The sequence below is a fragment of the Rhinoraja longicauda genome, chromosome 2 (genome assembly GCF_053455715.1).
Source record: "Rhinoraja longicauda isolate Sanriku21f chromosome 2, sRhiLon1.1, whole genome shotgun sequence".
NCBI lineage: Eukaryota > Metazoa > Chordata > Chondrichthyes > Rajiformes > Arhynchobatidae > Rhinoraja > Rhinoraja longicauda.
In genome coordinates this window covers 29,580,194-29,596,906 of record NC_135954.1, presented here as the reverse complement: position 1 = coordinate 29,596,906, position 16,713 = coordinate 29,580,194, and the positions used below count along the sequence as shown (strand labels likewise).

Below are 16,713 nucleotides of genomic sequence, written 5' to 3'. Positions count from 1 at the left end.
GCTCACCCAGCCGGCGGCGCGTCTTTTTCGCACGGCCCGCCTGCAGTTCCCCCACCCGCCACCGGAGGTCGCTGGTGGTCGGACCCAGGGGTCGCGCGCAGCCTGCCGGCAGTTCCTCCATACGCCACCGGAGGTCGCTTGTGGTCAGATCGGCCCGCACAGCCGCCCGTTTTCACGGAACCCAGCAGAGGGGGCTGGTGCTATTTCCATCGGCGGTGGGGCCCTTCGGCCCGTCAATGCCGGCAGCCCTGTTCGTTCCCGGGAAACGCAGAGGCCGGCCGTCACTGATTGCTTCGGCGGCCGGCCAGATTCATCGTGTGTTTGTGTGGGACCGCCGCTCCGGGGCCCGTTTCCTCGTAGACACCGGGGCGGAGGTGAGTGTTGTTCCCCCTTCGCAGGCTGACCTCCGTAGTGGTAACCGCGGTCCCCTCCTCGCCGCAGCCAACGGGACCACAATCCGGTCATATGGTGTGCGCACGATCTCCCTCAACTTCGGGGCGAGCAGCTTCTCGTGGCCATTTGTGATCGCGGATGTGTTCCAGCCACTGTTGGGTGCGGATTTCCTACGGCACATTCCCTGCTCGTGGACGTTAAGCGGCAGCGTTTAGTGCACTCCGTCACTCTGCAGCCCATTTTCCTCCGCTTGGGCGACCCGGTCGTGCGTCCTGATGGGCCCCTGTCGTCCGTGGACGCTGTGTTCTCACGAATTCTGGCCGAATTCCCCGATATTCTGGACCCCCAGTTCCACTCCGCCGCCCCGAAGCATGGGGTGGTGCATCATATAACGACTACTGGCCCGCCCTTGTACGCCCGGGCACGGCGTCTTCCACCGGACAAGCTCCGTCTCGCTCGGGAGGAGTTCCGCCTTATGGAGTCACTGGGGATCGTGCGCCGTTCAGACAGCCCGTGGGCGTCCCCGCTACATATGGTCCCCAAGGCAGACGGTGGTTGGCGTCCTTGCGGAGATTACCGCCGGCTTAACGATGCCACAATCGCCGACAGGTATCCGGTCCCTCACATCCAGGATTTTAATGCCCACCTGGCTGGGGCCACGGTATTTTCCAAGGTCGACCTGGTGCGTGGCTATAACCAAATTCCAGTCCACCCCGACGACGTCCCCAAGACGGCAATCGTGACGCCATTTGGCCTATTTGAATTCCTCCGCATGCCGTTCGGACTCAAGAACGCTGCGCAAGCCTTTCAGCGACTTATGGACTGCGTGTGCCGTGGCTTGGAATTCGTATTCGTATACCTGGACGACATATTGGTGGCGAGCCGCTCGAGACAGGAGCATATTGCCCATCTCCGCCAGCTATGCCAACGCCTTAGCGATCATGGGCTGGCCATCAACATCACCAAATGCCGTTTCGGGGTGGCATCCATCGAATTCCTGGGCCACCACGTGACCACGCACGGTGCGCTGCCGTTCCCCAACAAGGTGGACGCGGTGCGCCAGTTTCCACGCCCGACCACCGTGAAGGGCCTCCAGGAGTTCGTGGGAATGGTGGCCTTTTACCACCGATTTGTGCCATCTGCAGCCCGGATCATGCGCCCGCTTTTCCATCTCATGGCGGGCAAGCGCAGGGAGGTCGAATGGACCGACGATGCGGTGGCGGGGTCCCAACACGCCAAGGAAGCCCTGGCTGCGGCCACGATGCTCGTGCATCCACGGGTTGATGCACCAACCAGCCTGACGGTCGGCGCTTCAGAAGTAGCTACCTCCATCCGTTTCATCGGGGGTAAAGACAACCGGGTGGCCGACGCCTTGTCTCGACCCGCGGTCCACGCCGTCCTGCAAGTGGCTGATGGAATCGACTACTCAGCCCTGGCGGCGGCCCAGCTGTCCGATAACGAGATGTCCGCCTACCGTACCGCCGTTTCGGGCCTCAGGTTGGAGGACGTTCCCTGTGGCACTGGGGGCGCGACACTGCTTTGCGATGTGTCCACCGGGCAGCCACGCCCAATCGTGCCTGTTGCCTGGCGACGCCGGGTGTTCGAGGTGCACCACGGGCTGTCCCACCCTTCCATTCGGGCGACGACGACCCTCGTGGCTTCCCGTTTCGTTTGGCACGGGTTACGCAAGCAGGTTGGGCATTGGGTGCGCACCTGCATCCCGTGCCAAACCTCAAAGGTACAGCGGCATGTGCGTGCGCTGCTCCAGGAGTTCCCCGTCCCTCGCCACCGTTTTGACCACATCCATGTGGATATCGTGGGGCCGCTGCCGCCTTCTCGGGGTTTCACCTACCTCCTGACAATGGTGGACCGTTTCACGCGGTGGCCGGAGGCAGTTCCACTGCCGGACACGTGTGCCTCTACTTGTGCCCGTGCCTTGGCGGCAAATTGGATTGCCAGATTTGGGGTTCCGCTCCATATTACGTCCGACAGGGGGCCACAATTCACCTCCGAGCTGTGGTCATCCATGGCCCAACTGCTGGGGGTTAACCTGCACCGCACCACAGCGTACCATCCGCAGGCGAACGGCCTGGTGGAGCGTTTCCACCGCCAGCTCAAGGCCGCTCTGAAGGCCCGGCTCGTTGGCCCGGACTGGGTTGACGCGTTGCCGTGGGTTTTACTGGGTGTCCGCACCGCCCCCAAGGAGGACTTGGCCACCTCCTCGGCGGAATTGGTTTACGGGGCTCCGTTGACGGTGCCCGGAGAGTTCGTTCCCCCCGCCCAGGGTCAGGCAGAACAGCCCTCAGCCGCCCTGCAACGCCTTCGGGAGACGGTGGGCTCGCTGGCGCCAGTGCCGACGTCTCGCCACGGTTCGGTGCGGTCACATGTCCCTTCCGCCCCGCAGGACTGTCCTTTTGTGTTCCTGCGTCAGGATGCCCACCGGCCACCCCTTCAGCGGCCTTATGAGGGACCGTTCAAAGTGCTTGAGCGGGGCTCTGCCACCTTCGTGTTGGACATGGGGGGTCGTCCTGAGACGGTCTCTCTTTCACGGCTGAAGCCGGCGCATGTGGACATTAGCCAGCCGGTGCTACTGGCGCAGCCTCGCCCTCGGGGTCGTCCCGCGTCCCGGCCCTTACCCCCGAAGTTCCCGCGGGTGCCTTCCCCTGGCGGGGTGGTTCTGCTTCCTGCGCCCGCCGTGGCGCGCACATGGGCTGGCCGTTTCATCCGTCCCCCTGTCCGTTTCGTGCCTTCGGTTCTTGGGGGGGGGGTCCTGTGGCGGCACCCGGGGGCTAGGCCACTCCCTTGGTCATTCCACTCGGCACTCAGTGGACGGGAGGGATTAGGTCACTTCCTGGGTCAGTCCCCTTGGGTCAGGTGGTCTGGGACTATAAAGGGTTTGGGTGTGTCGACTCACGTTATTCTTGAGTGCGGTGTTTGATACCACAAGTAATAAAGTTATTAATTACTCACCTGGCGTCTGGCCTGATTACCGCGGTGACCGCACCCACTACAGTACCTGCTAACTATATTTACTCTGCAAAGATCAGATATATATATATATATAAAACTGCAATAATTAATTAAATGTGTAAAGTGCAAAACGCAATGGGTTGCTCAGATTCAGAAGTTGAAAAGAAATGTAATAAGATAGGAAAAACCATTAAAATAAACACGGCCATTCATTTTGATAGTTTTATTGCTGTCATGTAACACCTTCTCCATTGTAGAGGCCCACGCGTTGTGTAAATACTCTGATTAATTATTAAGTGAATAGAGCCCCCGTCGCACACCCGCTCGTGCCCAAGTTCAAATTCCAACTGCCAAATCCTTTGTTCTGGCACACTATTATCCGCTCCCCCGACCACGTGATTGGTCGGCCCAGATCACGCCCGGTCCACACGAGAGTTCGAGCCCAACAAACGACGATTAAATACCAAAGTGGCTCGGCCCACCACATGACCCCCCCCCCCAGAACCGGAGTAATGGAGGCGGTTAGGCTGACGAGTGAGGCGGCCTGATCGCGTGCACGTGTCTCCTATCTTCATGGTCGCAGCTGGCAGAGTTGAGGGCGGATGCGGTCGTGACGGTGGATGCCCTCTGCGGCGGGATTGTGTTACCTGCACTGTCCAAGTGTGCCGGCTTAGAATGGTCCACAGAGAAAGTCTCGTGCCTGCCGCCCGTGTTGATGACAAAAGCCGTGGCGCTGTGTTGCAGTACCTGGAAGGGTCCCTCGTAAGGCCTTTACAGTGGCGTACGGTGGGAATTGCGGCGAAGGAAGATGCACTGGCAGTCCTGGAGGGCGGGTGGGACGTACGTGGTGGTGAGTCCGTGGCGGGACGTTGGGACTGGAGAGAGCGTGCCCACCTTCTCACGGAGGCGCGTCAGCATGGTCGTGGCCGTTTCCTGATGTCCACATGCCGCCGGGATTAAGTCCCCTGGGACCGTAACTGGGGCGCCTTACACCAGCTCGGCCGAGGAAATTGCCAGGTTCTCCTTCGGGGCAGTGCATATCCCCAGCAGGACCCACGACAACTTGTGCATCCAGTCCGGGCCCTTGAGCCGTGCCTTTAGGGATGCCTTCAGGTGCCGGTGAAAACGCTCCACTAGGCCGTTTGCTTGCGGGTGGTATGCCATTGTGTGGTTCAGCTGAGCGCCAAGCAGCCGGGCCATTACTAACCACAAATCGGAGGTGAACTGCGCACCTTTGTCGGAGGAGATGTCACTGGCACAGCAAAGTGGGCGATCCAGTGGACAGTGAGGGCACGTCGCAATGGAGGTATCCGAGAGCGGGATGGCTTCCGGCCATCTCGTGAAACAGTCCACGATGGTGAAAAGGTGCAACTTAGAGGGGTAAGTAAGCACGTCTTTGGGACATGGAAGGAAACCGGACGACCAAGAGGAAACCCACACAATCGCAGGGAAAATGTACAAACTCCACACAGACAGTTCCCTGTGTCTCTGGCACTGTGTGGCAGCAACTCTGCCAGTAAACAGTGTAGCAGAAACGAGGGGCTAAATGCAGTATCCCACAACTGCTTTTTTTCCCCCTCTCATTTTCTGAAATTCATGGATACTACCTGATCGAAAGAGTATTTGCAGCATTACATTTCAGATTGTTTTTTTGTCAGATTTAGGTCCTGCTAATTAAATACTTTGTACATTGTAAAGCAATTTGGCAATATTTTTGGCACACGGCTTAATTTGTATGTGCCACCGCCTGCAACCAGTACAGGCATAAACATAAAGAGAAATATTACCTTTTCTTTGTCACTCGCTTCTCTGGCTACAGTGGAACCCTGAAACAAGAAACAGAAATTGGGTCTCATCAAATGTCCATAATAAAAAACAATCATTCATTCACGGAAAAACTGTTTATGTCTCTCCAAATGTAATAACATCATTGATGTGCAATTTAGTGGAATGTTGCTTGCAGAAAAACAGTGAAAGCTGGACAATTCAGAAAGATTGATTTGTAATTTCTGGATACTGACATGCCAAATAAATTTCCAAGTTGTGCGTCCAAAGCGAAATTGGATTGGTAGGTTAATATGGAAGCAAGGAAAACATGAAAACTGATAATTCCAGGTGACTAGTAAGGCAGATTTAAAAAGAAAGAAACATTACTTAACTTTTGAAAGGTTTTTGCTGTGTACCATTCTTGTTCAATTATCTATGAAGTATGCGAGTTCAGCATTGAATAGAAAATAACTGCTTCCTTAAATAACCAAGAGAAAATCCTGGATTATGGGATAAGGGTTCACCAAATCTAAAATGACACACACATAAATGGAAAGAAAGATTACACGGACTACTGTATGCGGGATCAGAGGGTAACCACTTCAGTTCAATGTTCATTTCATATGCTAAACTGTGGGGGCACAGAAGAGGAAGTTCAGGAATCAAGTGATGTTGTTTCTTGATGGGGTAAAATAAGGTGGATAATAGCCGATAAATGCTCAGGACTGAAATAATGGTGGCAGTGGCTGTAATCTTCCAAAACTTCTTAGATTTTGAAGTAGCAATAGATGATTGAAACTCTGTTAATTTCAGTTTAGTTTATTGTCATGTGTGCAGAGGTACAGTGCCAAGCTTTTGTTGTGTGCTAACCAGTCAGCTGAAAGACAATACATTTACAGTGTATAGACACATAAGGGAATAACATTTAGTGTAAGGTAAAGCCAGTTTGATCAAAGATAGTCCAAGGGTCACCAATGATGTTGTAGTTCAGGACTGCCCCCTAGTTGTGGTAGGATGATTCAGTTGCCTGGTAACAGCTGGGAAGAAACTGTCCCTGAATCTGCAGGTGTGCGTTTTCACACTTCTATAGCAAGCGGCAAATAGTAATTATGGGCCAGCTAGCCTAATAACTATTATCTATAATAATCTTAGGGCCAATTATGAAGCCGGTGATAGCAGAACATTTAGAATATCACAACTTGATAGAGTAAAGCCAGCATGGGTTCAGCAAGGAGAAATCCTCTTTGAGAAATTTATTGGAATTCTTCAAGGAAGTTTCATCCAGAGTAGACAGATAATTCAGTGGATGTAATGTATTTGACTCGCAAAAATCATTTGACAAGGTGCTACTCTGAAAGTTATAAGAGCTCGTAGAGTTGGATCTAATATATGAACATCGATAAAGGTTCTAGCTGGAATCAGAGAGTGGGGATAAAGGGTTTATTTTCACATTGGCAATTGAAGGGACATCACAAGCAAATACTGGGAGAATAGTTTCTGTCACAGGAGGGCCTGAGACCAGATGACACATGCAGAAGTGGAGGGTGAGGCTCATTTACTACAAAATTAATGTTTACTTTTTTAATTGCTTAGTTTAGTTTATAGATACAGCGCGGAAACAGGCCCTTCGTCCCACTGAGTCCGCACCGACCCCCGCATGTTAACACTATCGTACACACAAGGGACAATTTACACTTATACCAAGCCAATTAACCTACAAGCCTATACATCTTTGGAGCGTGGGAGGAACCCGGAGATCAAGGAGAAAACCCATGCGGTCAAGGGGAGAACGTACAAACTCCGTACAGCCAGCAACTGTAGTCGGGATTGAACCCAGGTCTCCGGTGCTGCAAGCACTGTAAGAAAGCAACTCTACCGATGTGCCACCGTGCAATAGGTTGTGAGTGTTTGGAATTCTTCAGCCAGAAAGCTAAACATCACCTATCCATGTCCTACAGAGACGTTGTCCCACCTGCCGAGTTACTCCAGCACTTTGTGTTTTTATTTGTACACCAGCATCTGCAGTTCCTTGCGCCCAGAGAAACATATCTTTAATCAGTAGAGAATCAAGACATAGGGAAAGGGTGGCAAAGATGGATCAGCCATGACCTTATTGAATAGAGGAGCAGGCTTGAGAGGCCAGATAGCCCACTACTTTTCCTGGTTTTTATGGCTTCAACGTGCTTTAGGAAAACAGCCAAGCATAATTACAAACGTTGAATAAGATCATCACATGCTTGTGTTAGTCGCAATGCCTTTTATTCAGATATTATTCTCAGCTGGGAAAGTGGGCCAAGTAACAGCAGGTGGAATTTAACTCGGACAAGTGTGAAATATTTCATTTGGCAAGTTAAACCAGGGAGGGGCTTGCATAGTAGATGGCATGGCCCTGGAGATGATGGCATTTATGGCTTTTTTCCTCCCAGGTTTGCAGATGATATGAAAATAAGTGGAGGGGCAGGTAATGTTGAGGAAGCAGGGAGTCTGCAGAAGGACTTGGATAGGTTGGAAGAGCGGACAAAGAAGTGGCAAATGGAACCCAGCGTAGTTGAAGTAATAAAGGCATAGACTATTTTCAAAATAGAGAGATTAGATTAGTTTAGTTTAGAGATACAGCATGGAAACAGGACCTTCGTTCGGCCCGCGCCGACCAGCGATCCCTGTAAACTAGCACTATCCTACACACTATGAACAATTTACAATTTTTACTGAAGCCAATTAAATTACAAACCTGAACTTCTTTGGAGCGTGGGAGGAAACTGGAGAAAATTGAGGGTTGCTATTGAGGGCGTGCAGCGTAGGTTTACTAGGTTAATTCCCGGAATGGCGGGACTGTCATATGTTGAAAGACTGGAGCGACTAGGCTTGTATACACTGGAATTTAGAAGGATGAGAGGGGATCTTATCGAAACGTATAAGATTATTAAGGGGTTGGACACGTTAGAGGCAGGAAACATGTTCCCAAAGTTGGGGGAGTCCAGAACAAGGGGCCACAGTTTAAGAATAAGGGGTAGGCCATTTAGAACTGAGATGAGGAAAAACTTTTTCAGTCAGAGAGTTGTGAATCTGTGGAATTCTCTGCCTCAGAAGGCAGTGGAGGCCAATTCTCTGAATGCATTCAAGAGAGAGCTGGATAGCGGAGTCAGGGGGTATGGGGAGAAGGCAGGAACGGGGTACTGATTGAGAATGATCAGCCATGATCACATTGAATGGCGGTGCTGGCTCGAAGGGCCGAATGGCCTCCTCCTGCACCTATTGTCTATTGTCTAAAACCCATGCGATCACGGGGACGCGTACAAACTCCGATCAGTCATGATTTCTCCATGCTGAACCCATGCTGACTTTACTCGGTCAAGTTGTGACATTCTAAATGTTCTGCGATTGGTCCTAAGATTTCTATGTAAAGCAGACCGTCTTTCACAAAGCAGGTGGCTTTCCCTCATCCTTTGCATCACGTCTTCCAGAAATGGTCGAAAAACTAAATTCACAACATTATCTGTACCTCGGACTACTTAGAGGATGCAGAGATAAACACATTCGTCAACTGGTATTTCTCTGTGGGTATTTGTTTCATATAATTACCATCCGGGGATAATAAATAATTACAGGCACCGTGCAATTTACATGTTTGATTTATGCATTTTTGAAATAACATGCTTGTTCATTTAATACCAAAGCCTGATTCGTGACATTTGTTTGGATCCATATTTCTAGAATAACACGATCAAATTTACACCTGGCAACATAGTCATGTATAGGTATAATTTACGCATTTTTGAATTACGTGCTGCTTTTCAAGAACATAAAACACGAGTTGCCTGTACTTGCATATGAAAAACAACAATAGCCAGTAACATTCCAGCCTGGAGGAGTGAACTTCAGAAAAAAATTATGTTCTGCACCCTTGGAGTGCACAGTGCATGAAATTTCAGCCCACATCTCTCATCTACCAGCAGCATGGATAAATCCGTTAACAACTGTTAATCAAGTTAATAGCCCAAACCAGGCAGCATTTAACCATATTGGATTACCGATACAGTATTTATCCTAGCCCAGAATGCATCACCTCATTCTTTTTAGGATTATATTCCATCTGCCATTACTCTGCCCATTTTGACAACTCATCAGTATCATTCTGCAGCAGAAGACTACCGTCCTCACCGTCACCAACACCATCAATATTCAAGCCATCTGGGAATTTACTAACCATACCTCTTGCATTCACATTATTTACAGAACAAGCTGCAAGGGTTCCGGAACTGATCCCTGTGTTATACCACTGGACAAAGGATTCTAACTGCAAAAATACAACTCTTGATCATCATCCTTTGCCTCCCAAACAATTTTGGATCCAATATGCCAAATTGCCATGGATCCCATAAGCTTCATTCATTTAGACCAGTCTCACAGGTAGGACCTGGTTAAAGGCCTTGCAGATTCTATGTAGACTGCATGGAGTGGGATTTCCCTTGCTTGGGGTAGGAACAATCTCAAGATGACAAATAGCTATTTTCTGCCGTAACTATTCTGCGATTGAGGGAATCCCAGCCTGAAATGTTACCTGTCCATGTTCTTTGTGGATGCTGCCTGACCTGCTGAGTTACACCTGCATTTTGTGGCTTTCCTTAGCAAGCCAGAGTCTGCAGTTCCTTGTTTCTACATTGGCACGGCATCAAGAATAATTTAAAATACAGTCAGCCCTTTTTGAGAAATTAAAGATCTGGAATAGATGTATGTAATTGCAAGTCAGGTCTCTCCCCCATGTAAGAGAGTTGGGACTCGTCTCCATGTCCATGCGAATTGAATACTAATCAGCTGAAATCCATCTTAAACCTGTTGATCTAAGATGGATAACAGCAATATAATTGTCGCACAATACACACATTCTGGATCCTTCGATAGTAGTGGGAGACTTTATCCTACAGGATTTGAAGCAGGTTTAAATGTACACAGTGAAAGGGAGGGGATTCAATAAATTATTGGTTGTTGAAACATGCAATCAATCTTGCTTCGAGTAATTGTGGTTCACTGGCTAAGAGATAAATTAGCGTTTCCTTACCAATGTCTTCAATTAAGTCAAAATGCTTGCTGAAAGAAAACAGCTGGTAGTGTTAACTGGCAAATATGCAAAACGTCATTTAAACAAAACTCAGAGAGACCATAAAGATTAAGGTTAAAAAAAATAGAAATAACAGTTGTCAATATTTTCAAAACTTGCATGACCAAAACTGAGACATCATTATATCTCAGTTCTCATTACCTTCAAATCGTATTTCCTATAAACATGGAGTCGATGACCAAAAACATTCCTTGTAACAATCATGTAGGTCTCAACCCCATCCACTGTCAGTCGATACATTCCCAGGAACTGTGGAATAAGGGTATTTCCATGGCATTCCACAATATACTGCATGGAATAAAAGGAAAGGAACATAACGAAGAAAGCAAATGTTTAATAATGCAACGGTTAACACAATTTAGATATTCATGAATATTAATTCATCAAAAAGCAGATGAAACTTTAAATAAGCAGATTTGGCTTACTAACAGAATGGGAATTAACTATTACAATCTGATCACAATCACTTACCTCTAATCATAAGATGACTGACAGAAAAATTACAAATAAATAAAATTGATAAAAAATAAAAATAATGGCCAAACTCAGAAGTCCATGGGATGCCATATTACTCTTTCACCTTGGGAACTGCATTTGAATCCTACCCTGCCTGAGTAATAAAATTCTCTCTTCATTGTGCGGGTCCTCAATTAATACAAATAAACTATGTGCAATATTTATTTTTAATGGGGAGGGGAAAACCACAAATAATTTCAGCGAAGAATAGCTGTTGTGTGAAGTGAAAAATTCACACTGTCACATGTGGGTACTCCATAAGGCAGTGCACAGCAACAGACCATTTCAGAGTCACACTCTGCAGTTGGTTTCACACCTGGCGAGAGGGCTTATGTGATTATAATGACAATGTCTTTTATTATGCTGCAGAGATATCCATCTATTACACCCAGTGTAAAAGTCACAAATTGACCATATCATTTAGTACTCATCAAGACTGTTTCTTGTGGCACACTTTCTGGTTTTTAAAGGAAGCATGCAGTGTTAAGTAAAATCAAAACTAAATTTCTCCACAAAACAGGACTGAATATGTCTGAATAACATGTAAGTGATTCTGTTGCTGATCATTTTCTTGCACTGAAATCTGTGATCCATTAAAATGAATAGGTGGATGCAGGTGAAGAGGGCTTTGAATGGCTGATGGGTGGGCAGAGAGGGAAGATGACAAAAGGCAGTGAGAGACAGAGAGAAGAGTCGTGAAACGTGAAGCCAGTGGATGTGATATAGGTGGAAGGTGAAAGGGTTGTTGTTGTTGGTTAGTTAGTTACCTAAAATTGGAGAATTCAATGCTCATGCTGTTGGGCTGTAAACTATCCCAGCAGAATATGAGATGCTGTTTCTCTAGTTTGCATTGTTTAGCCAAAAATGAGGACATTTCTGGAAAAAAATCTTGATATCCAAATAAATGTTATCAGTTGAAAATCTTTACATACTAATGAAGTTTTCCACTGTGGTATACTAATGCCATTTTATCACATTGCATTCACAATATCAATAAGTGGATTCTGCTATCTTTTACAGAATTGAAAATGAAAGTCTATATCTCATTATCATCATCATATCATATATATACAGCCGGAAACAGGCCTTTTCGGCCCTCCAAGAACGCGCCGCCCAGCGATCCCCGTACATTAACACTATCCTACACCCACTAGGGACAATTTTTACATTTACCCAGCCAATTAACCTACATACCCGTACGTCTTTGGAGTGTGGGAGGAAACCGAAGATCTCGGAGAAAACCCACGCAGGTCACGGGGAGAACGTACAAACTCCTTACAGTGCAGCGCCCGTAGTCAGGATCGAACCTGAGTCTCCGGCGCTGCATTCGCTGTAAAGCAGCAACTCTACCGCTGCGCTACCGTGCCGCCCTTTACATTATGGAGCTATCATAGTTTATTTTCTTTTCAAATACTGTATAAACTACAACTGTTTACAGAACACTACAGAAGAGCATTGCAACTTGGGTCTTAAACAATCACCGATGGACAATGAATCGGTTGCTTTTTATATATGCAGTTAAAAAATTGAAGTTAGAAAAATTAAATAGTTCAAATAAATTGATAAAATAATTCTGCTTTTGAAAATGCTTAAAGGTCTATAAATATATATTTAAATTAGGAACATTCATTTGTAAATGAGGTTTCAAAACTAAAATGCCAGCACAACATCTCAAATGAAAATGTTTGCATATTTTGTAGTAAATAATGTTTTCATAATCAAAAATCAGAGCAATCCTATTTTGAGCTTTTGCAAATTGTAAAATAACTGAAGCCAGTATCTTCAGTTCATCTCAGTTTGTGATATTTTCTGAGATTCATTTTACAGTTATTAGTGAGAAAAAGAAACAAAAACTTCATTCCACAATTTATCAGACTTATCAGACTTTGAACTCAAAGTTCTGATCAGACTTACTCTGGGTGACGAATTGCAATGTTTATGAAATTCTTAACTTGATTATTCCGAACAAAGAGACAAAGAGTGAAACATAAAATGGACGTTCATTTTTTTATTTCAATGGAGTTTACCCTATTTGGTTCCAGCTGTTACCTGATGGTATTTTTTCAATATGTTGTGCATCTCGGCCACATCTTCACTGGATATCGTTTTGACTACATATCTTCTGTCATACGTGGTGTGAAACCGAGCTCCACTTCGACCTTGGGAGTCATTTGAAAAGGGAGCACTTCGTGTCACTGAATTCTAAAAGAAATAAAAACAGCATGCTGATCACATTGTTTCACAGTGAGTTGGATGGCTGTTGTCACATTGTGCTTATGAGCCCCTTTGAGAAATCCTGCTCTGTCAACATTGGCAAAGGTTTTGGAACAAGCTGTTCATCTTATGAAATAGGAACTATTAAAAGGACAAAAAATTAAAAACACAAATGGAGGAAAGAATAAATAGTATTATCAAATGTCATCCTGGCATGGATGAGGTTACTCTTGCCAAGTTAGGAGCCTGAGGTTCAATTTTAATCCCAGGATTTTAGTATGTAATGAAGGCCAGAAGCAAGATTATTATTAGAAATTCTGTTCATCTGATGAAATATTAAATCTATCTGGCTACTCTAGTAGATCAGATGCACGTTAAAGATGCAATTTTGGTATTTTCCATAATCTTGCCCATAATTTCAATCAACATGACTGTAAACAGATATGATCATTACGATTTGTGACATCATGTTTGCAAACTGGTTGAAGTGTAGGATTTGTAACAAGTTGTCATTTTTACCAATGAAAGTTCAAAGCAATACATTGATAATTACAATAACAACAAAGCATCTTCTAGAATATTTGCAAACCCTGCCTCTCTCGATATATCCTCCAGATATATTTGTTCCAACATTATGGAGAGGAACTAGCATTCCTAGTATTAAATTCCTAGCGTTAATTTTTTAACCTCACAATTCTGACTATATCACGTACAATATGTTTTTTTGCTGTTGTTCAAAGTAAACAGGAAACAATACAGCAACATTTTGTTCCAAAGACAAATACTTTGAAGTCTGTTAAAAGTTTATACTTCTTTCATTAATCATAAAGAAATGTGATCCTTTATTAAGGTACTACAATCAGTCTGCTCTACACCTTCCCAAAAATAATTGTCCGCATATGTTCAGTTTGCAACACCTGTTTTGGTTTGGACAAGAGAACACTACAAAGGAATATAATTTGCTGACAATATGTGCTTTGAGTTTCTAAAATATAGCATCCCTTTGTTTTGCATTTTAAGAGATTATATCTGTCAGCGCACATGCCAGACAAGACTGCTGAATAATTGTTGGATTCAAGATTTCTCAAAAGACTCTCCTGTTTTACTGTACATCTCATGTGCTTTTTCCTTCTTATCCATGGCATAAATCTAGAAGAGTTTGCAGTCTATAATGATTGCACTTTTAATTTCTTTGCATCAATAGAGATCAACTCCAATTTGTTGTATCAAAGCTCAACATTAACAAAAAATATTGATGAAAATCAGTGATCCAAATATGTTCAGATATTTGAGAAATACTTTTGAGCTATGTTCAACCTCAGTGGCAAGCACAGTAGTATCACCACGCACAACAGGATCCAAGTCTTCCTTGCTAACTGCTGACAAGTAGTTGAGACGGTCGAAATTTAGATCAAATCTGTGTTGGTTCTGCAAAGAAGGCGAAATAGATTGAATAATTTCCCATTTGTCTGGTAGTTTGTTTCTTTCCCGTTTGCTCCAGTCCAGCTGGAAGTTTGTTAGAGATGATGCGCTGCTCCCATGGGAAAAATTGGTAAAAGGTCAAAGACAATGCTTGACATCAGTCTTCACAGAGACTGGGTCAGTTAGGAATCCTACTGCTAGGGTTATGGCTTGCATGCCTCCCTGGAGCAAACATAAGACAAAAATAGTTATGGACAGCTGAATTTAGGAAGAATGCTCCACGGACTCTCCAGCAATATTCAACAAGGTCATGAGTTGTGGTTGGTGCTGCTCTGGGCATTTCTTTTGGAGTTGTCACATTGAATATCATGTCCACTATGCCACTAGATGAGCAGAATTCACACTGCTTTTTGGAGAGGACCCATTCAGTAACTGATTAGGTGGTCAAACAGGACCTGGGAATTGGCATTATCTGTGGCAGATTTAGGCAGTATGAGTTTAAGATACGGAAAATGATGATTTAAACACGATCTACAACCTAGCACAAAATCCATGCTTTACTGGGGTAGCAATGCTCCCTGTTAAATACTTCTGAATCATGTGCTGGAAGAGTAGGCATCTCAAAGCACTGAAGAGATACAACCAATGCTATCTTCACCTCCAAATACACTGGCAAGTTAAGAGCCCCCACTCAGTAAGCTCTGCTGGGCAGATCATGTCATTCACATTTCTGGCAGCAGATTCTGGAAACAACCACAATATCCCAAGCTCTTTCATAGGAGGAGATTACCAGGTCAGCAGTGGAAAGGTGCAAGGATATTCACTGCTTCCTAGAAATTTGTGGCACATAAGCAATCGAAGTGGAGAAAGAAAATTAGGGCTAGTTCTGACATCTTGTGGTTGTGTATTGAGAACTCAGAGAGAGAAGTCAGCATCAATGGTGGATAGAGTTAATCACCTCTCAAACTATCCACCTTGACCTCTCAAAAGGCACTCCATCCCCAAGTATATTGGGACTGCAGGGTGCACATTAGCTTTATGAATAACCATAGAAACCACTGAAATGGAATGGAAGCAAGTCATTCACAAATCCAGGGAATTGCCTTAGAAATAAAATGATTCAGCAGCCCTAGGAACGTCAAGCAATTTTTGCAATTTAAATGTAAGGATAAATTAAAAAGGTTTATAACCAGAGTACCAGAAAGCACAGCTGCAGTGGAGAGAGAGATTGATGTCTACAAGCAAAGTAGACCTTCTAATCAGACTGAAGGTTTATCTTGACTATTAAAATGTTGCAGATGCAAAGGAAAATGCTTTGCACATAACTGAAACACATGCTTTAATGCAGCTGTTAGCAAGAGAGATGTATCTGTTTCTCAAAAGACTGAGACAGCAAGAACAAAATGTTAATAAATTGGAAGGATCAAAGTAAAAGGTGGCAGCAATTAACTCTGGTTGCCCTCAGAAACCTGTGCTGGATTGCTGCAGTGCAGGCAGCACTCTAAAACCATGTTACTTGCATATTTCAGCATCAGCTGGGGGCTAATTTAGCACAACACCAGTGACAATGAACACTGGAGGCACAACAAACTGCAGGTGCTGAAATCTGGAGCAAAACACAAAAGTCTCAGGAACTCAAAGATCAACACAAAAAGCTGGAGTAACTCAGCGGGACAGGCAATATCTCTGGGGAGAAGGAATGGGTCATGTTTTGGGTCGAGACCCTTCTGAGAAACTCAGAGAGAGCCTTTTGGAGAGAGAGCGTTTTGGGTTGGGACCCTTCTGGCCTGCAACTCCTGAAAGTGAAATGTAGTGCAGCTGAGGAAGGGGGGCTAGCAGCCATGAAATGAATCTCACCAGGAAAACATTGGAAAATAGCACAATGTGGGAAAAGGAATGGCCCGAATTTTTCACTGCAATGAAGTTGGAAGAGATGCAAAGTAGGAGAGTTGTACTGTTTCCATCTGTAGGAGTCCAACAGGCATTGGGAATCTCCATGAGAAAAATACATTAGAAATATACTTTTTTGGCAGGACATCAATAATAATTTATTTTCCTTAAAGTTATTTATTACACTTTAGTCAGAAACGGCACAGTCTGCCAAAGTTGCTAATTCCAGGAATAAGCCCCAAGGATTTAGATGCCGTGCTTTAAAGATGTTTTCAATAGGACTTCTTCAAATGCAACATCCTCCCAACTGCACCACTAGCCTGAGAAACAGCCTTCAGCTTCACCACCCATGTAGCAACATCTCTAAATTAGGAGTCAACCAGATCCATGTACTTGTCCAAATGTCTTTTAAATGTTGTGAT

At 45.5% G+C, this 16,713-nt stretch overlaps 1 protein-coding gene across 1 annotated transcript in view; it reads right to left on the bottom strand.

The window, feature by feature from the left end:
• LOC144603160 (phosphatidylinositol 5-phosphate 4-kinase type-2 alpha-like) overlaps positions 1–16,713 on the bottom strand; it is a 198,221-nt gene that overhangs the window by 39,164 nt on the left and 142,344 nt on the right. Inside the window, exons 4-6 of the mRNA XM_078416327.1 lie at positions 12,815–12,967; positions 10,391–10,537; positions 5,151–5,189 (exon numbers count right to left, since the gene is read on the bottom strand). Of these exons, the coding sequence (XP_078272453.1) occupies positions 5,151–5,189; positions 10,391–10,537; positions 12,815–12,967 (339 nt within the window). The remainder of the gene's footprint in view (positions 1–5,150; positions 5,190–10,390; positions 10,538–12,814; positions 12,968–16,713) is intronic.